Source organism: Pomacea canaliculata, linkage group LG8 (genome assembly GCF_003073045.1).
Source record: "Pomacea canaliculata isolate SZHN2017 linkage group LG8, ASM307304v1, whole genome shotgun sequence".
NCBI classification, from domain to species: domain Eukaryota; kingdom Metazoa; phylum Mollusca; class Gastropoda; order Architaenioglossa; family Ampullariidae; genus Pomacea; species Pomacea canaliculata.
This window is the reverse complement of record NC_037597.1, coordinates 5,397,076-5,410,124: the sequence shown is the minus strand read 5'-3', so window position 1 is coordinate 5,410,124 and position 13,049 is coordinate 5,397,076. Positions and strand designations below refer to the sequence as shown.

The 13,049-nt window shown below is 41.1% G+C and overlaps 1 protein-coding gene across 1 annotated transcript in view; it reads right to left on the bottom strand.

The window, feature by feature from the left end:
* Positions 1 to 153: 153 nt before the first annotated feature.
* LOC112570920 (mitogen-activated protein kinase kinase kinase kinase 5-like) overlaps positions 154 to 13,049 on the bottom strand; it is a 36,485-nt gene continuing 23,589 nt past the window's right edge. The window contains 9 exon segments of the mRNA XM_025249637.1: positions 154 to 7,792; positions 8,722 to 8,777; positions 10,408 to 10,478; positions 11,243 to 11,302; positions 11,305 to 11,334; positions 11,552 to 11,617; positions 11,894 to 11,973; positions 12,086 to 12,186; positions 12,593 to 12,755. Coding sequence (XP_025105422.1) covers positions 7,705 to 7,792; positions 8,722 to 8,777; positions 10,408 to 10,478; positions 11,243 to 11,302; positions 11,305 to 11,334; positions 11,552 to 11,617; positions 11,894 to 11,973; positions 12,086 to 12,186; positions 12,593 to 12,755 — 715 coding nt within the window. The 3' untranslated portion in view covers positions 154 to 7,704.

The window sequence follows — 13,049 nt, the reverse complement described above, 5'->3', positions numbered from 1 at the left end:
CGGATTACAACACTTTTTGTCAGCTCTTTATTCTTTTCTTTCTTTCTGTGTATGTGTGTGTCCACGCGCGCGCGTTGCTTGCAAGGGTAGATGCTAAGATGAGTTATCAGACATTTCTAATTTTAAAAAAAGCTCAGAGACAACACAAAGAAGTTATCCCTGTGGTATTGTATTTCGCATGAGAGATTTAATCAGTTTTTTTACATCATTCAATAAAACAAAAATAGCAACCAATATAGTACTCACGTCCTTACAAGCGCCTGTACAAATGATTGATCATACAAACAAATCCATCATTTCTTTTTTTTTTTTCAAAAGACAAGGAAGGTGGAAGGCTGGAACAAACACTGGACACCCTTGGCAACAGGGCAGTGCATGAACACTGATAAGTATACGAAGGCAGACACCATGAGCAGAGAGTTCCAAATCAGTTGATTCATTTTTTTTTCAAAAAGTGTATCAAGGTCTATTTACCGATAACGTAAACCACAAGCAGTGCCGGAACCGGAAATACATCGTGACGTCATTACCCCAGTGCAGCCAATCCCATCGCGTGGTTTCAATTTTTAAGCTCAAAACTAGACCAATCTTCACAGTCTGTGAATTCCCCAAACCAGTTAAATTAAAAAAAAAAAAAACAAAAAAAAAAAAAAAACAGTCACAAATGTCAGGTTTTAAACAGTTTTATGTCTGTCGTGCACAGGGTCACGACAGAACAGTTGATGCGCGCGCAGACCGGAACTGCCAGATGGAAATTTACGGGGTTGCCAGCCAAGTCTCGAGCCTCCAAACAGACTGCTGTGGCAACAGAAGGCGGCAACGTAAACACACTTGCGCTCACAAACATCCGTACACTAAAGAGGGTTTCTATTGACCACCACCCGGAAGGTGTGGGGTGGGATGATAAGGCGAGACACGTCTGCATTACCAACACGTTTGCTAGAAGACAACCACGATACAAGATGGCGGCTCAAGCACAATGAACGCATGCACACTTCCTTCAGAAGCACAACAATAATCACATTTTTCTTGGTAATTGTACCTTTTGACCCAAAGCTTCTTTGCTACCATTTAACCGCAAAGGACAAAAAAAAAAAAAAAAAGCTTGCAAACGGTTTTCAGGTCCTAAACCTGCAACCATGATACAAATCAATAAATGCACAAGATTAATCTGAGCCCAAGCACCTTGAATCTTTTGAATACATTGTCCAGTAGATGCACAGAGAAAGAGAGAGATTAAGACAAAAACAAAAACAAACAAACAAAACTCGAACTCGAATAATAAAAACACTTGTGAAAATGCCAAAAGCATAAAGCACAAAGAGGCGGAACTAAGCCGCATTGAAGGTGATCCTACACCAGACCGTTGAACAAAAACTCTCCCTATAACTGTCTTAGACAAAGTTTGGCATAGTCTACCTGCTGCTGCGATTTCTGCAAAGCAGAACTTGTTTACATTGTCAAATTAGAAACAAAAAGTATGTTAGTTATCAATATTGATCTCATTATCTTAACAAAACCCTATTTTCAAAAAATAAAGCATGTGTTTCCAAATGACATAAGTAATCCCACTAATAAATTACACGGCGCCGCAGGTCGTCTGCCAGCCGAGAAGCGTTGAAAGCTTTGAGAATGGATGACTGGAGAAGGACGAAAGTGGAGCCAACGAGCCGGACAGAAACTGGATGCAACACTTTTTTTTTCTTTTGTTTGGCACCGACTTCGACGACTGCTGTTCTACGTTTGTGCAAACAGCCGAGTTGCTAGCTCTACAAAGCTTGTCCTCGGTCATTCTGTCCAAACTAAAGACTTCATCAAAGCCTCAACCCTAACCCAAATCTTAATCATAATGTCGAGCTAAACACGTTCACACACACACCAATAAATAAGAAAGGGTGTGTTTACAAAAAAATAAGAGCTATTCCCCACCCCTACCCAAAAAACCCCAAAACAAAACAAAACAAAAATCACCAAACCCCGTGCCTGCAAATTTCGAATTTAAAACTACTCGCTTGACTATAAACAGGACAAATTAAGAAGACGGTATGTACATCCGTGACAGAAAATCAAAGTTATGAATTGGACAGGTGAGGCGGGACTGCGTGTATCGGCTTACATGTGTCACAAGCACCTCTGCCGGATTCTAGAGTTTTGTTGTTTTTTTTTTTCCTCATGCACTTAAGGGCGTTGGTTTGATCACGTGACCTCGGGCAGGGTCCGGATAGCCTACTGGCGGTGTCTGGGAGCAGAGGAATGGGAATGTAAAACGTGGATCCATTGCCAACTCTATCCCCCTCGGGAGTGAAAAACCGAAAGAATGAACAGCTTTATGTCGGAGTTAATTGAGCAACAGTGCGCCAGGTGTGTACGCATTACGCCCTCTAAGGTGTACAAACACTTAAGCTGAACTTAGACCTAACAAGCAGTTTCTGGGCGGGTCATGTGATGAGACTAGAGTTGCCGTTTTCGCCAACTTTCTGGCCTTCCTGCCCTGCAGGGTGAGGATTTTCATGTAAGCATCGACACAGAGTATCAAGCAGCGATGCGACTGAAAGTTCTGAGGTGATGGCAGTTGAGCTGAACATTGAGGGATCAGGTGGAAGGGGAGAGACTTGGCGCCGTGATAAGAGTTCAGGTTCCTCATGAAAATGTCCACAGCGAGCTTGAATACGATTGGTCAGTCAGTCTACATCACCTTTCCCAAAAATACTCGTCGATCACTGTACCACTTGTAAAAAAAGACACCCAGATATTCCTTCATTAACTGTGTGTCAAACACGAACCTAGGGCTTACCATGTCGAGAAGAATCGAGAAAGTAATGTCGACAAGCTACAAGATTTGGCGTGTGCGTCCAGAAAGATCATAAATCGTTCAAAGAACGTGCGCCGTTAAAATACATACAAAGGCTTCACATACAGGACGTTGGGCGAGTCAAAATATTTGCTCTTTAAAAGGGCGACAGCCTTTTCTGGTGACAAAACGAGTATCGACACGCTCCACGACATTACTACACTACTGTGTGCGCCAGGTCTTGCCACTCCAAGGTTCTCGTCACTTTAAATAATACAAAAAAGCATTTGTGCTGCTGCCAAAAACAATCTTGCAGACCGTCACCTGTTGTCAACACATGATATTCAACTCACGGCTCGTCGAACATAACAAAAATATCGGACATTGTCACGGGACACCAACAACAGTCATCTGAAGCATTAAGGAAGGGGCCAGGCGGGAGGGGTCGGCAAAGAACAGTCAAGCATCTGAGACCGAATACCTACCCCCACCACCCCCTGGTCTGACTTTGGCTGCAAATCAAAGGCTTGTGTCACGTGACTACGACACCAGGAAGTCTCAGTTTGGCACAGGAGGGCGCGAACAGCTGAGTGGAGCGTGAGTTGACGGAGAAAGGGCGCAGAAAAGAAACCAACCCCCAAACTAACAACAGCAATCTTCAACGAGCTCTAGCAAAGAGAAAGTATAGACAATCAGTCGGTGAAGCAAGAAGAAGTGACCACAAGCTTTGCAAATCAAAACACACCCAGCACTCATTGACCATGAAGTGTTTAGCATCCAACATGTCCCTCGCTGTCATCTTTGTAGTGACTGCCTTTCTGGAGACTTCCCTTCTCAAGTCACAACACTATCTACATTAAGTAAACCATTAAATAACCTGAAAAATATTGTACAATTGTAAATATAACATACGTTCTTGAAATCAACAAGAATTTACACATTTCTTTGAATACAAAGTTAATTACACAATCAGACCCACCACCCCTGTTTGGTTTAAATCGCATAGTCGTGACATCACAATGATTGTCTCAAGCACAGCTCGAACCCTTCAGCAAAATTCCAACCAACCAAACAACAAAACCATTCGAGACAAAAAGCTTCTGAACGAAAAAGGACAAACACGGACTGGGTTTTGGTTTTAAAGATCACCTGAGTACAAGTCAGTCGGAGCGCACGGACAAAGCACTGGGTGATGACAGTGACAGCAAGAAAGAATATGGTCATGTAAGGCAGCGATGAGGTGTGGCGCCTCCTTCTCCCTCCCTCTCCACAAAACAAGACGACGACGGAAGCGGTCATTGCAGGAAAAAGCTCACAGCCACTGGCAAGCTCCCAGTAATCGTGGGCGAGGTTAGCAGCCAAGGACTCCTTTCTTCTGTCAGGTGTAAGCAGCATCTTGCACCCAGCATAGTTTATCTGGACAAAGAGGAGGGGAGTGGACCAGTACCACCACCGCACACCTGGGAACAGAGGCGAAACAGCTCAAGGTCTGGGTGTGAGGTTGACGCCATGCGCGTCGTATTTTAGACCCGTGAGTCTTCCCGCCCTCCTTTGTCTTGAGGACCGTTTGCCGAGTGTCTTTAATGGTTACAGGTGTTCAAGCCATTCTACTCCCTCCGTCCCCAATACTGATCGTTAAAAAAAAAAAAAAAGACACGTCTCCCCACCCCTCTCAACCCATTTAACTATTACTAAAATGCTGCGCCAGCTTCCGGAACCAACGGACCTCATAACCTGGACACTGACACTTAGCCTGTTTACCTTTCTTGATCCATTATCATTAAGCGAAACTGCAATGATACTAAAGAGAGAGCGGGGGAGGGGGAGGGTAGGCGAGGGTGTTAGTGAGGGAAAGGGTGAGAGAGGGGGCTCTACACGAAAGCTTTTGCCTGACGCGGACATTTTTACACCCACCCTTCTTTACAGTACATTCCACGTGTTTGTAACGCGTTACACAAACGTCACCGCGTCACTTGTGACGCCGCACGATTACGTAACTAATGCCAACCGCCGGCATGCCTGCACGTCACTGCAGTACGTATCGTATCCTGTAAGCACCAGAAACAATCAAAAGAAATCTACTCTTCCAATTTCAAAAATCCCGGAAGAGGAAGAATCTACTCTGTGAATTTTAGAAAACCCTGAAACTAGAGGGTTAGACCCCTAACGCTCGAGCCGGTGGTCTCAATTCCGTCAGACCCAACAACACCAACGACAACGACCGCACGACAGAAAACAGCAGACGTTTGACAAAAGGGACAGCATGATAATTTGTTCAACTTCTGATTACACTTCCTTTCTCTCCCCCCCTACCACAATTTTATGTGTTTACAAACAAAACATCCGACGCTTGGAATAGTAGATTGAATTTTTTTTTTTTTTAAAAAAAAAAACCATTGGTGCAGCATGCTTATAGGCAGCGCGTGCTTGTAATCGATGTGGACATGAACAGCGTGCACTGTACTTCCCAGAATCCACTGCTGCAGTCTTCCTCTGTCAAAGCACATTTTGCTGATCTCGTCTAATAAACCCTCGCACAAGACTCTTACCGCAGCGATTGAGCAAGTATTGATTCAAAACAATCAGCACTACCCTTCCCGTTCATGTCTCCGAATGATGAATCTGAACCTCCTTATCATGAATGTCTTCTCTTTTTCACAGCATGACAGTAAAAGCGTTTGAAAATTTTCTTTCCAGTCAGCAGTACAAGAATTATATGACACACTGGCCTTTCAAATATACACATCTATACTGTCTATTGCAGTGTCAATTTAACTCTCCTCATGTGTCTCTCCTGTCTGCAGACAGCAACACACGTGCAGTCATAAGTGCACAACTTAATAATCCTTCCTTTGGGCATTGTCTTCTCATTTTTTTCTTCCTTCCTGGGCAAAAAGATTACAGAAAGTACTTAAGCACCCCTGATCTCATTGTGAATGCAGCCCCTTGACACCAAAAGCCATGATAATTTCTGGCATATGCTCAAAACTTGAACCTTCCGTCTAATTTACACTTTGGAAACATGGCTGGTAAATTTCTGAAAGCACTTGTGACAACAACAGTGCAAAGAAGTTATATGTACAACAAAACAAGTTGCATTAACAAACCTGCACAAAGCAGAAAAACATGTAACATCATTATGTTTTAATTTCTTATTTGCATGAATCATGGGTCTGCATCTTAACCAAAGAGCAACATTCAGCATCAAAAACGAAAAAGTGGTGCGCGACATCATCCTTATATAAATGGTATGATACAAAAAGAAAAAGGTTACTGTACACATAATTAAACAGCAGTGATTAGTTTAAGTGGTGGTGATGGCAAAAGGAACAAAGTATGAACAAAACCTTGCAACAAGCAATTCATAATTACATTCTATATTGTGGTGACATGGAAATCGGCATGAAGAACAAAGCCCACTTCACAGATATCTTGCTTGGCATACAGGAAGCTATAGGAAGTATGTCTCGCTCTATGAACTCAAGCCGGTAGCATGCACATGAAAACTGCATCTTCCACTGCAAGAAAACCCCCGACACAATTTTTCACTTGAAAAAAAAAAACCAACAAAAAGCAATGGTTCTTGCTGCTTAGCATGTAGGTCTTCCCTTTCAAACATGTAGCAGTAACATATGAGCATCCGGAGAAGGATAGAGCAACCTCCAGCAACACCATCTTTCTGTGCAAGCTTCTCTGCCAGACGATGTCATCAACTGGATAACACAGCTCAAGACGACATCACCTGCAAAAACAATGCCTACTCCAACAATCTCCACTTGCCAAGAAAAGTCCCCTTATAGCGGCACGCAAAGTGTTGATGAGTTCACAGCCTGATTGCATCAGGCCACTGCTTGATCGTCCAAATAAAAAAATGACATCACAAAGAGTAAAGCTGAATGATGAATCATCTGGTAATACAATCAGATCACAAGAATGCAGTTCAATTTTGGGCAAGGGAGATGTACACAATATTTTGGTGTTTCAGCCTGTATCACCAAAATGCAGTTTACCTTCCCACCAAGTCAGCTGATGGAGATTCTGCCCGAGCTTCTTTGCTTGCTGAATATGTTCTATTGCTGGGTAAGCTCAAGACTTTGGTAAGGCAGATGTCTTTTGGAAAAGCAAATGTAGAAACCTTTGTATTCTTTTTTAAGTAAGTACACGAAATGATCATAATTGCTGATCATAGATGTACTCAGGACAACTTGTGATCACAGCACAGTCAGGAAGTGATATATATATAAAACTGATTCTTTTTCACTCCAGTCAGTTCCAGGTGCAGCACATTCATGCTGTAAGTCTTTTGATGTGCAGCTAGAAACAAAGTCACCTCTGCTCTTCAAATCTTTTTTTCTCATGATGCTAAGGATGTTCTAATTTGTATGCATGCAGCAGACTTTATCATGGCCAGAGAAATCAAGACATCAGCAATGATTTGAAATGTTTGTGTCTTGTTCACCCAGGCACAGCGTGGCACAGGCTAACCTACAAAGCTCAAGGAAGCAAAGAACTTTTTAAATTAGAAGCCCTCCACCTCATCTCTAAACAAAGGTTCCATTGCAGAACTGGCACAGATCAAGGTGTGCTAACACAATGCAAAATTCACAGAACGTTCTTTCAAGGCTTACAACTCAAAAGTAGAAGTGTGCAACAGAAAAGATGCAAAACTCTAGGAAACCTCGCCTACATCCTGCATCACAACATCTGCTGAATTAAGCATCAGTCTGGACACATTTTGGCAGTCAGACAGAACTGGTGTTTCAGAAATGATCGAAGAAACAAATTCATGAGAAATAAGAGGACACTGTGGCTGAGGTGACATCACTGGCTGATTAGCAAGATGTGCTGAGTCTCCATCCTTGTGCAGCAGGTGAGGTGCAACCAAAGGCAGAAAGACTTGCAGTGTCCATGTGTCAGTATGTGTTCTCATGGCCAGCCAATACATACAGGTTGGAGGGGGCCTTAGGATCCTGGGTGGGACGACTCTCCAGACATATCACTCTGCAAGGATTTTAAAAAACAAACAAAAATTGGGTACATAAAATTTACAGCAGGTAAATACGCATCCTATGTATTTTATAAGTTTCTGATTAAAAACTGCCTAAGACATTTTTTTTTTCATTAAATTGGGAGGAAGCCATGAAAGTGATTTGTTAGGGCATTCATAGACATCATGCACACTACAAAGGACAGCATTCAGTCAACAATAGAGCAGATGACATCATGTTGACAAAGATACATGCATGATACAAACTCTTCATTATTCATAGCTTCCAGGGCCACTGAGTGTGCTAGTGACATACCATCTCTCTCACAATCAGACCATCACCCACCCATGAGAGACATAAGGGCAATCTCGTTGCCACACCCATTTAACCCCACCCCCTTCACCCTCATGACAGTCCTGTTTTCTGCGAAGCAGGTGTTGACTTCATAGTCTAAGAGTTATGGGCTCCTGCCGCACTCGAAAAGGTGTCTATATACATCTGTGCACAGAATGTTTTGACTTTATTATTGCATTGCTAAGAGACCTTTCCCCTTAAAAAAAAAAAAGGCACTCATGGTTACAGACCCATCTTCCTTCCTCATTTCTGTAAGATCGCAACTAATGCTGCTGTATTTGCATTTTTTCAAGATTGATGTTATACTTATTTTGTCAATGATGTACATATTTTGTCGATCTGTGACTGATGCTGTAGGTTCAGTCACGCCATGGTGCAGTATATGTTTTGTTCTCATAAATAATGAACAAAGTGGTGGATATCATGTGCATATACTATACATCTAATATTATCGTAGGATGAAGCGAACATGAATAACTTCACTACAGAAACAGCTGGGATCTATAAGCATGTAGTTTGGAAAGAATATGCATTTGCACAGCACCTAAACATTAAAGCATTGTACAAAAATTCTGCTGTATACAATACCTGTCAGAGCCAAGCAAGCGAAATATCCTTGACCTGTCACAGATCTCCTGTGTAACCTGCAAACAAGTAAGAAGCACATCCACAATCACCTGTTCACAACAATACAGTAACATTTGTGTTTACAGTAACTAGTTTGATGAAAAGGTTACTGTGCTACAATAAAACATAAGAACGCTGGGGAGAATTGCAATGAAAACAAGGTGCTCCAAGATACAAGCATATTACTGTCTCAACATTCACAATTTACAGCTTGTCTAAAAATAGCTCACTGAACAAAATGACCTTTCTCCCAAACCCTATATGGTATACGTGGCCTGCCACATATCCCACTTGAATTAAATACCCTTAATTTGGTCAACATGTTGCACCCTTCCTCCCCACTGATGGAGAGAGGTTACACAGATTGTACTATAAAAGTCTTTTGTGTAAATGCTTGTTAACACTCTTGGCTTATTGCAGAATGAATTTCACTCAGTAATTATATCACTCATCTCATAATAATTATCTCCACTAGTTTATGATTAAAGCACACCGACATTTGATTTTTAACCAACATTCAGCCTGCCAATGATGTCAATAGTTCTGGTCAAATTTGTGGCGTATCATTAACAAACAGGGGAAAACAAGAATTTGAATAAGTTCTGGTAGCCAAGATCTGGATAATAAAGTGCAATCTATGTTGTGGAGGGCCATATGTACCACTTAAAGGGATACTCATGCAAGGCTTGTGATAAGGCTCTGGCGATGGTCAAACGTTTCAAAAATATATTTAGTTACAATTACAGAGCACAAGAGCAATACAGGAGAAATAAAGGATTCGTTTCTCACTTAGTTACCACTTATTAGCACTATTTCAGTTGTCGATGTTTATAAAAATTGAAAAAATCCAGTGAAATCGACCCTTGTGTCCTTCCGCCGAGTAAAATCGATAGCTTCCCGAGATGGTCAAGCAGAGGAGTCTTCTTGTGATGTCAGTCTTCTTGTGACGTCAGTCTCTGACAGGAAGTGTCTGTAACTGTATCATTGCGACGATTTGTCATCTGTTTATTCGTATGACGCACTCTGTGTGTAAGGCTTGTGAGGCTCTGTCTTTAGGAAACTGATGAAAAGAAAATTTTGAATCTTTTCCTGTCTTTTCGTGGCAATCGGGTGCAGCACATTCTCGAGGCATGGTTCTCACTATGGGAACCACACGTCATAAGGTCATGTGACGGAGAACGAGACTTCGTGGAAGCAAAACATTCTACTAAAAATCTTCAACGTTTTCCACATAAACACACATATAAATAGACGAGATTCAAATTTATCCTACTCTTTACGCGATTCTAAGTAGTTTTATTTTGCCTTTAGAATCCCTTTAAGTATCCATGCAGAAGCATTGATAGTAGTGGGATGATGTTTGACAATAAAGCTTTGATTATCTGCATTATGTGAATGGTGAATAATCTCTTTTATGCACGTACCAACATGGGAGAAACAGAATGGTGAATCTACTGCTAATGTAATCCTTACAGATTCATCACCTTAATCCAACCTCCACACACACGACCGTCTATACACACAGTCACTAAATCCTATGTGCCTCCTCTTATGGCAGCAATGTCACAATAAATTAGGCCCATGAATAAGTTAGGCAATTAGCATGCCAGGGTCATAATCTGTGAAATAGAATACATGCAGTTTTACCTCATTGCCTTTGAAGCTGCGGCCCTGCATACCATGTTTGTGAAAAGCCAGTATGCTGTCCGGTAGAGTGACTGCAATCATACAGACAGCCATATTTCACACATCCTTTCAGTCTTTAGATGACACTGAAATAGTTCTTCAGATAATACTGTAACAGTTCTTTGGATGACACTGTAGTAGTTCTTTAGATAATACTGTAATAGTTCTTTAGATGATACTGTAATAGTTCTTTAGATGATACTGTAACAGTTATTTAGACCATACTGCAATAGTTCTTTTTCTGCCCAGCATTCAATTTTTCTGCACACAGGCAAATAAATCATTCTTTTAATATTGTGTATCCTAGTTCTTAGTGAAAGTATAGCAATTTCTATGTAGCTGTCCAGAGTGAGTGTTCATCAATGCTAATTGCCTCAGCCAATGAATAAAGTCATATTGTACTGAGTGTGTGCATGTTTAAGCGCATATAATATACCCAAAAAGCAGTAGTATGTGATAATATGCAATGATTTTAAAGAAACTTTTCAGATTAATCAATTATCTCATCACTGCAATCACTACCAAGCTGAAAGAGGCAATTGCTTCAAAACAAGAGCAACCACCATCTCAAAATTCACCAGAAATTATGATTTTCATAATTTCAACAACCTAAATAAATGGTCTACTGTTTCTCCTGAACACAGGTGAGAGCAGCTAACAAGGTGAAAGCCTTCTCAGCAGAGAGGTAGAGGCAGGAAGAAAAAGTCTCAACACAGTGAACAGTCCCAAAATGACATTGACTACACACGTTTTCAGCAACTTTTGTGTCAGGCATAGTGTAACAAAATCAACTCACCAAGTGATTCAACAATGCAGTCAAAATGCAGCTCTGCCTGTTGACGCTTGCTTGACTTAGTTTGCCTGCCATGTTCACTACCTTCACATAGCCTGCCCAAAATATGAAGAACAATCAACAAATGTATACCTAATACTAGCACCCTCAATTACATCATCAGACTTTTTACATTTTGTTTCTCATGCTCAGTGGCTTCAACTACCTGCATTAATACTACTTTTATGCAAACAATTTTACGTCTGAGACTTGACCACAAAAAAAAAAAAGAAAAAAAGCAAATAACTTACAGTTATTGCAGATGACACTTACGGTCATAACAGATGAGAACAGTGTCTTTTTCTAACTGTGTCACATTGATCACTGGAAGCACATCCCCTAGTAACACAAGGTAACAAACAAATCAGACAACAGTCATTTCATTCTCTTCTCCCCACCATTTAAAGAACCCCTCTGTACGATAAGGAGCAACAAAGAAAAGGTAACTTTATCAAGTCACTTTCATAGGAAATGCATGAACAGTATAGTCAGAATCAGTGATATTGGAACTGCAGCCTACATAACAGTTTATTTCAATGTCATTAAAGTGAAAGCAACACCGAAAAGAGGAACATTTCTACTTTGTGCTTCTCCTAAATAATCTGTATATCTCACCTGTAAAATGGTCCTCTGTGAACCAGACTGAACCAGAGTTAAGATTGATGATATCAAACTTCACATGAAATCTGTCTGGTCTGCAGGAAAGAAAAAATGAAAATCTTAGGTAAACTAGAACCAAAAAATGACTCAAGCAGACACTAAAGAAGCATCAAAGTGAACCTTCACTGTAATACAACAGCCACTTACCCTTTCCTGACACCAAGGCAGACCATAGGGTACTCCAGCTCAGGGCTGATGAACATCTCAAAGACATTTGTATGTACCGGAAAAGGGTCTATTTCAAAAGTCTGAAAACATACAGCAAAGAACTCACATGTAAAAGCTTGGCTTCACATCTTTTTTTTGGAGATGGGTGGGGTTACAATTCTGGCAAATGAATCCTGCAGGATGAAGAATGCTTTGCTAGTCAAAATGTTTGTGAACAGATACCAATGCTTACAGAAAAGCAAGATCAAAGAAAGTTGTACAGCAAGACTTCAGAAATGAAGGGCAACAGGTGCCATGTGTGTGTATATATGAGAGAGAGAGTGTGTGTGTATGAGCGCGTGTATGTAAATGCTCCACATAATTTAAACCAAGTATCTCTCTTCTCGTCTTTAACTAATGATAACAAAGAGATCAGACTTTATTCCACACTGCCTTCCAATCAAAAGCCATAGTTAATAAAATGTTCACAAATTCAAACAGACCTACCTTGAGCAGCATGAATTTGTTTAATGGCTCATACCATTGCATCAGCACAATGCCTGTAGGCATGGCGCCACATAGGTAGCGGTACCCATTGTAAGGATTGCGTCCCACACAACATCGAGTGCACCCTCTACTATCTGCAACCTTGCTAGTGGGTTGAAGGCGCCTGGGATGGATAATCAACTTCCCATAAATAAGCAGACTTGCAAACACATTTGTATCCTCAAGAATTAAAAAAAAATACTTAAAACCTGTTATTCATTCCCATGCCTCTCCACCACTTTTGTCTTCTCTAGTGTGTACTGAGCTGTGAGTTTGTATTAAGTGAAATCATATAAATGTTTTTTTCCCCAAAACATTAAATATAGTCCATGATTTTTCTGTCACTTAGAAACATTTTCTTGAGACCACCAGTTTGTGAGGGTGGTACCTACATTCTCTCCTTCACTGCCCTTCTGTC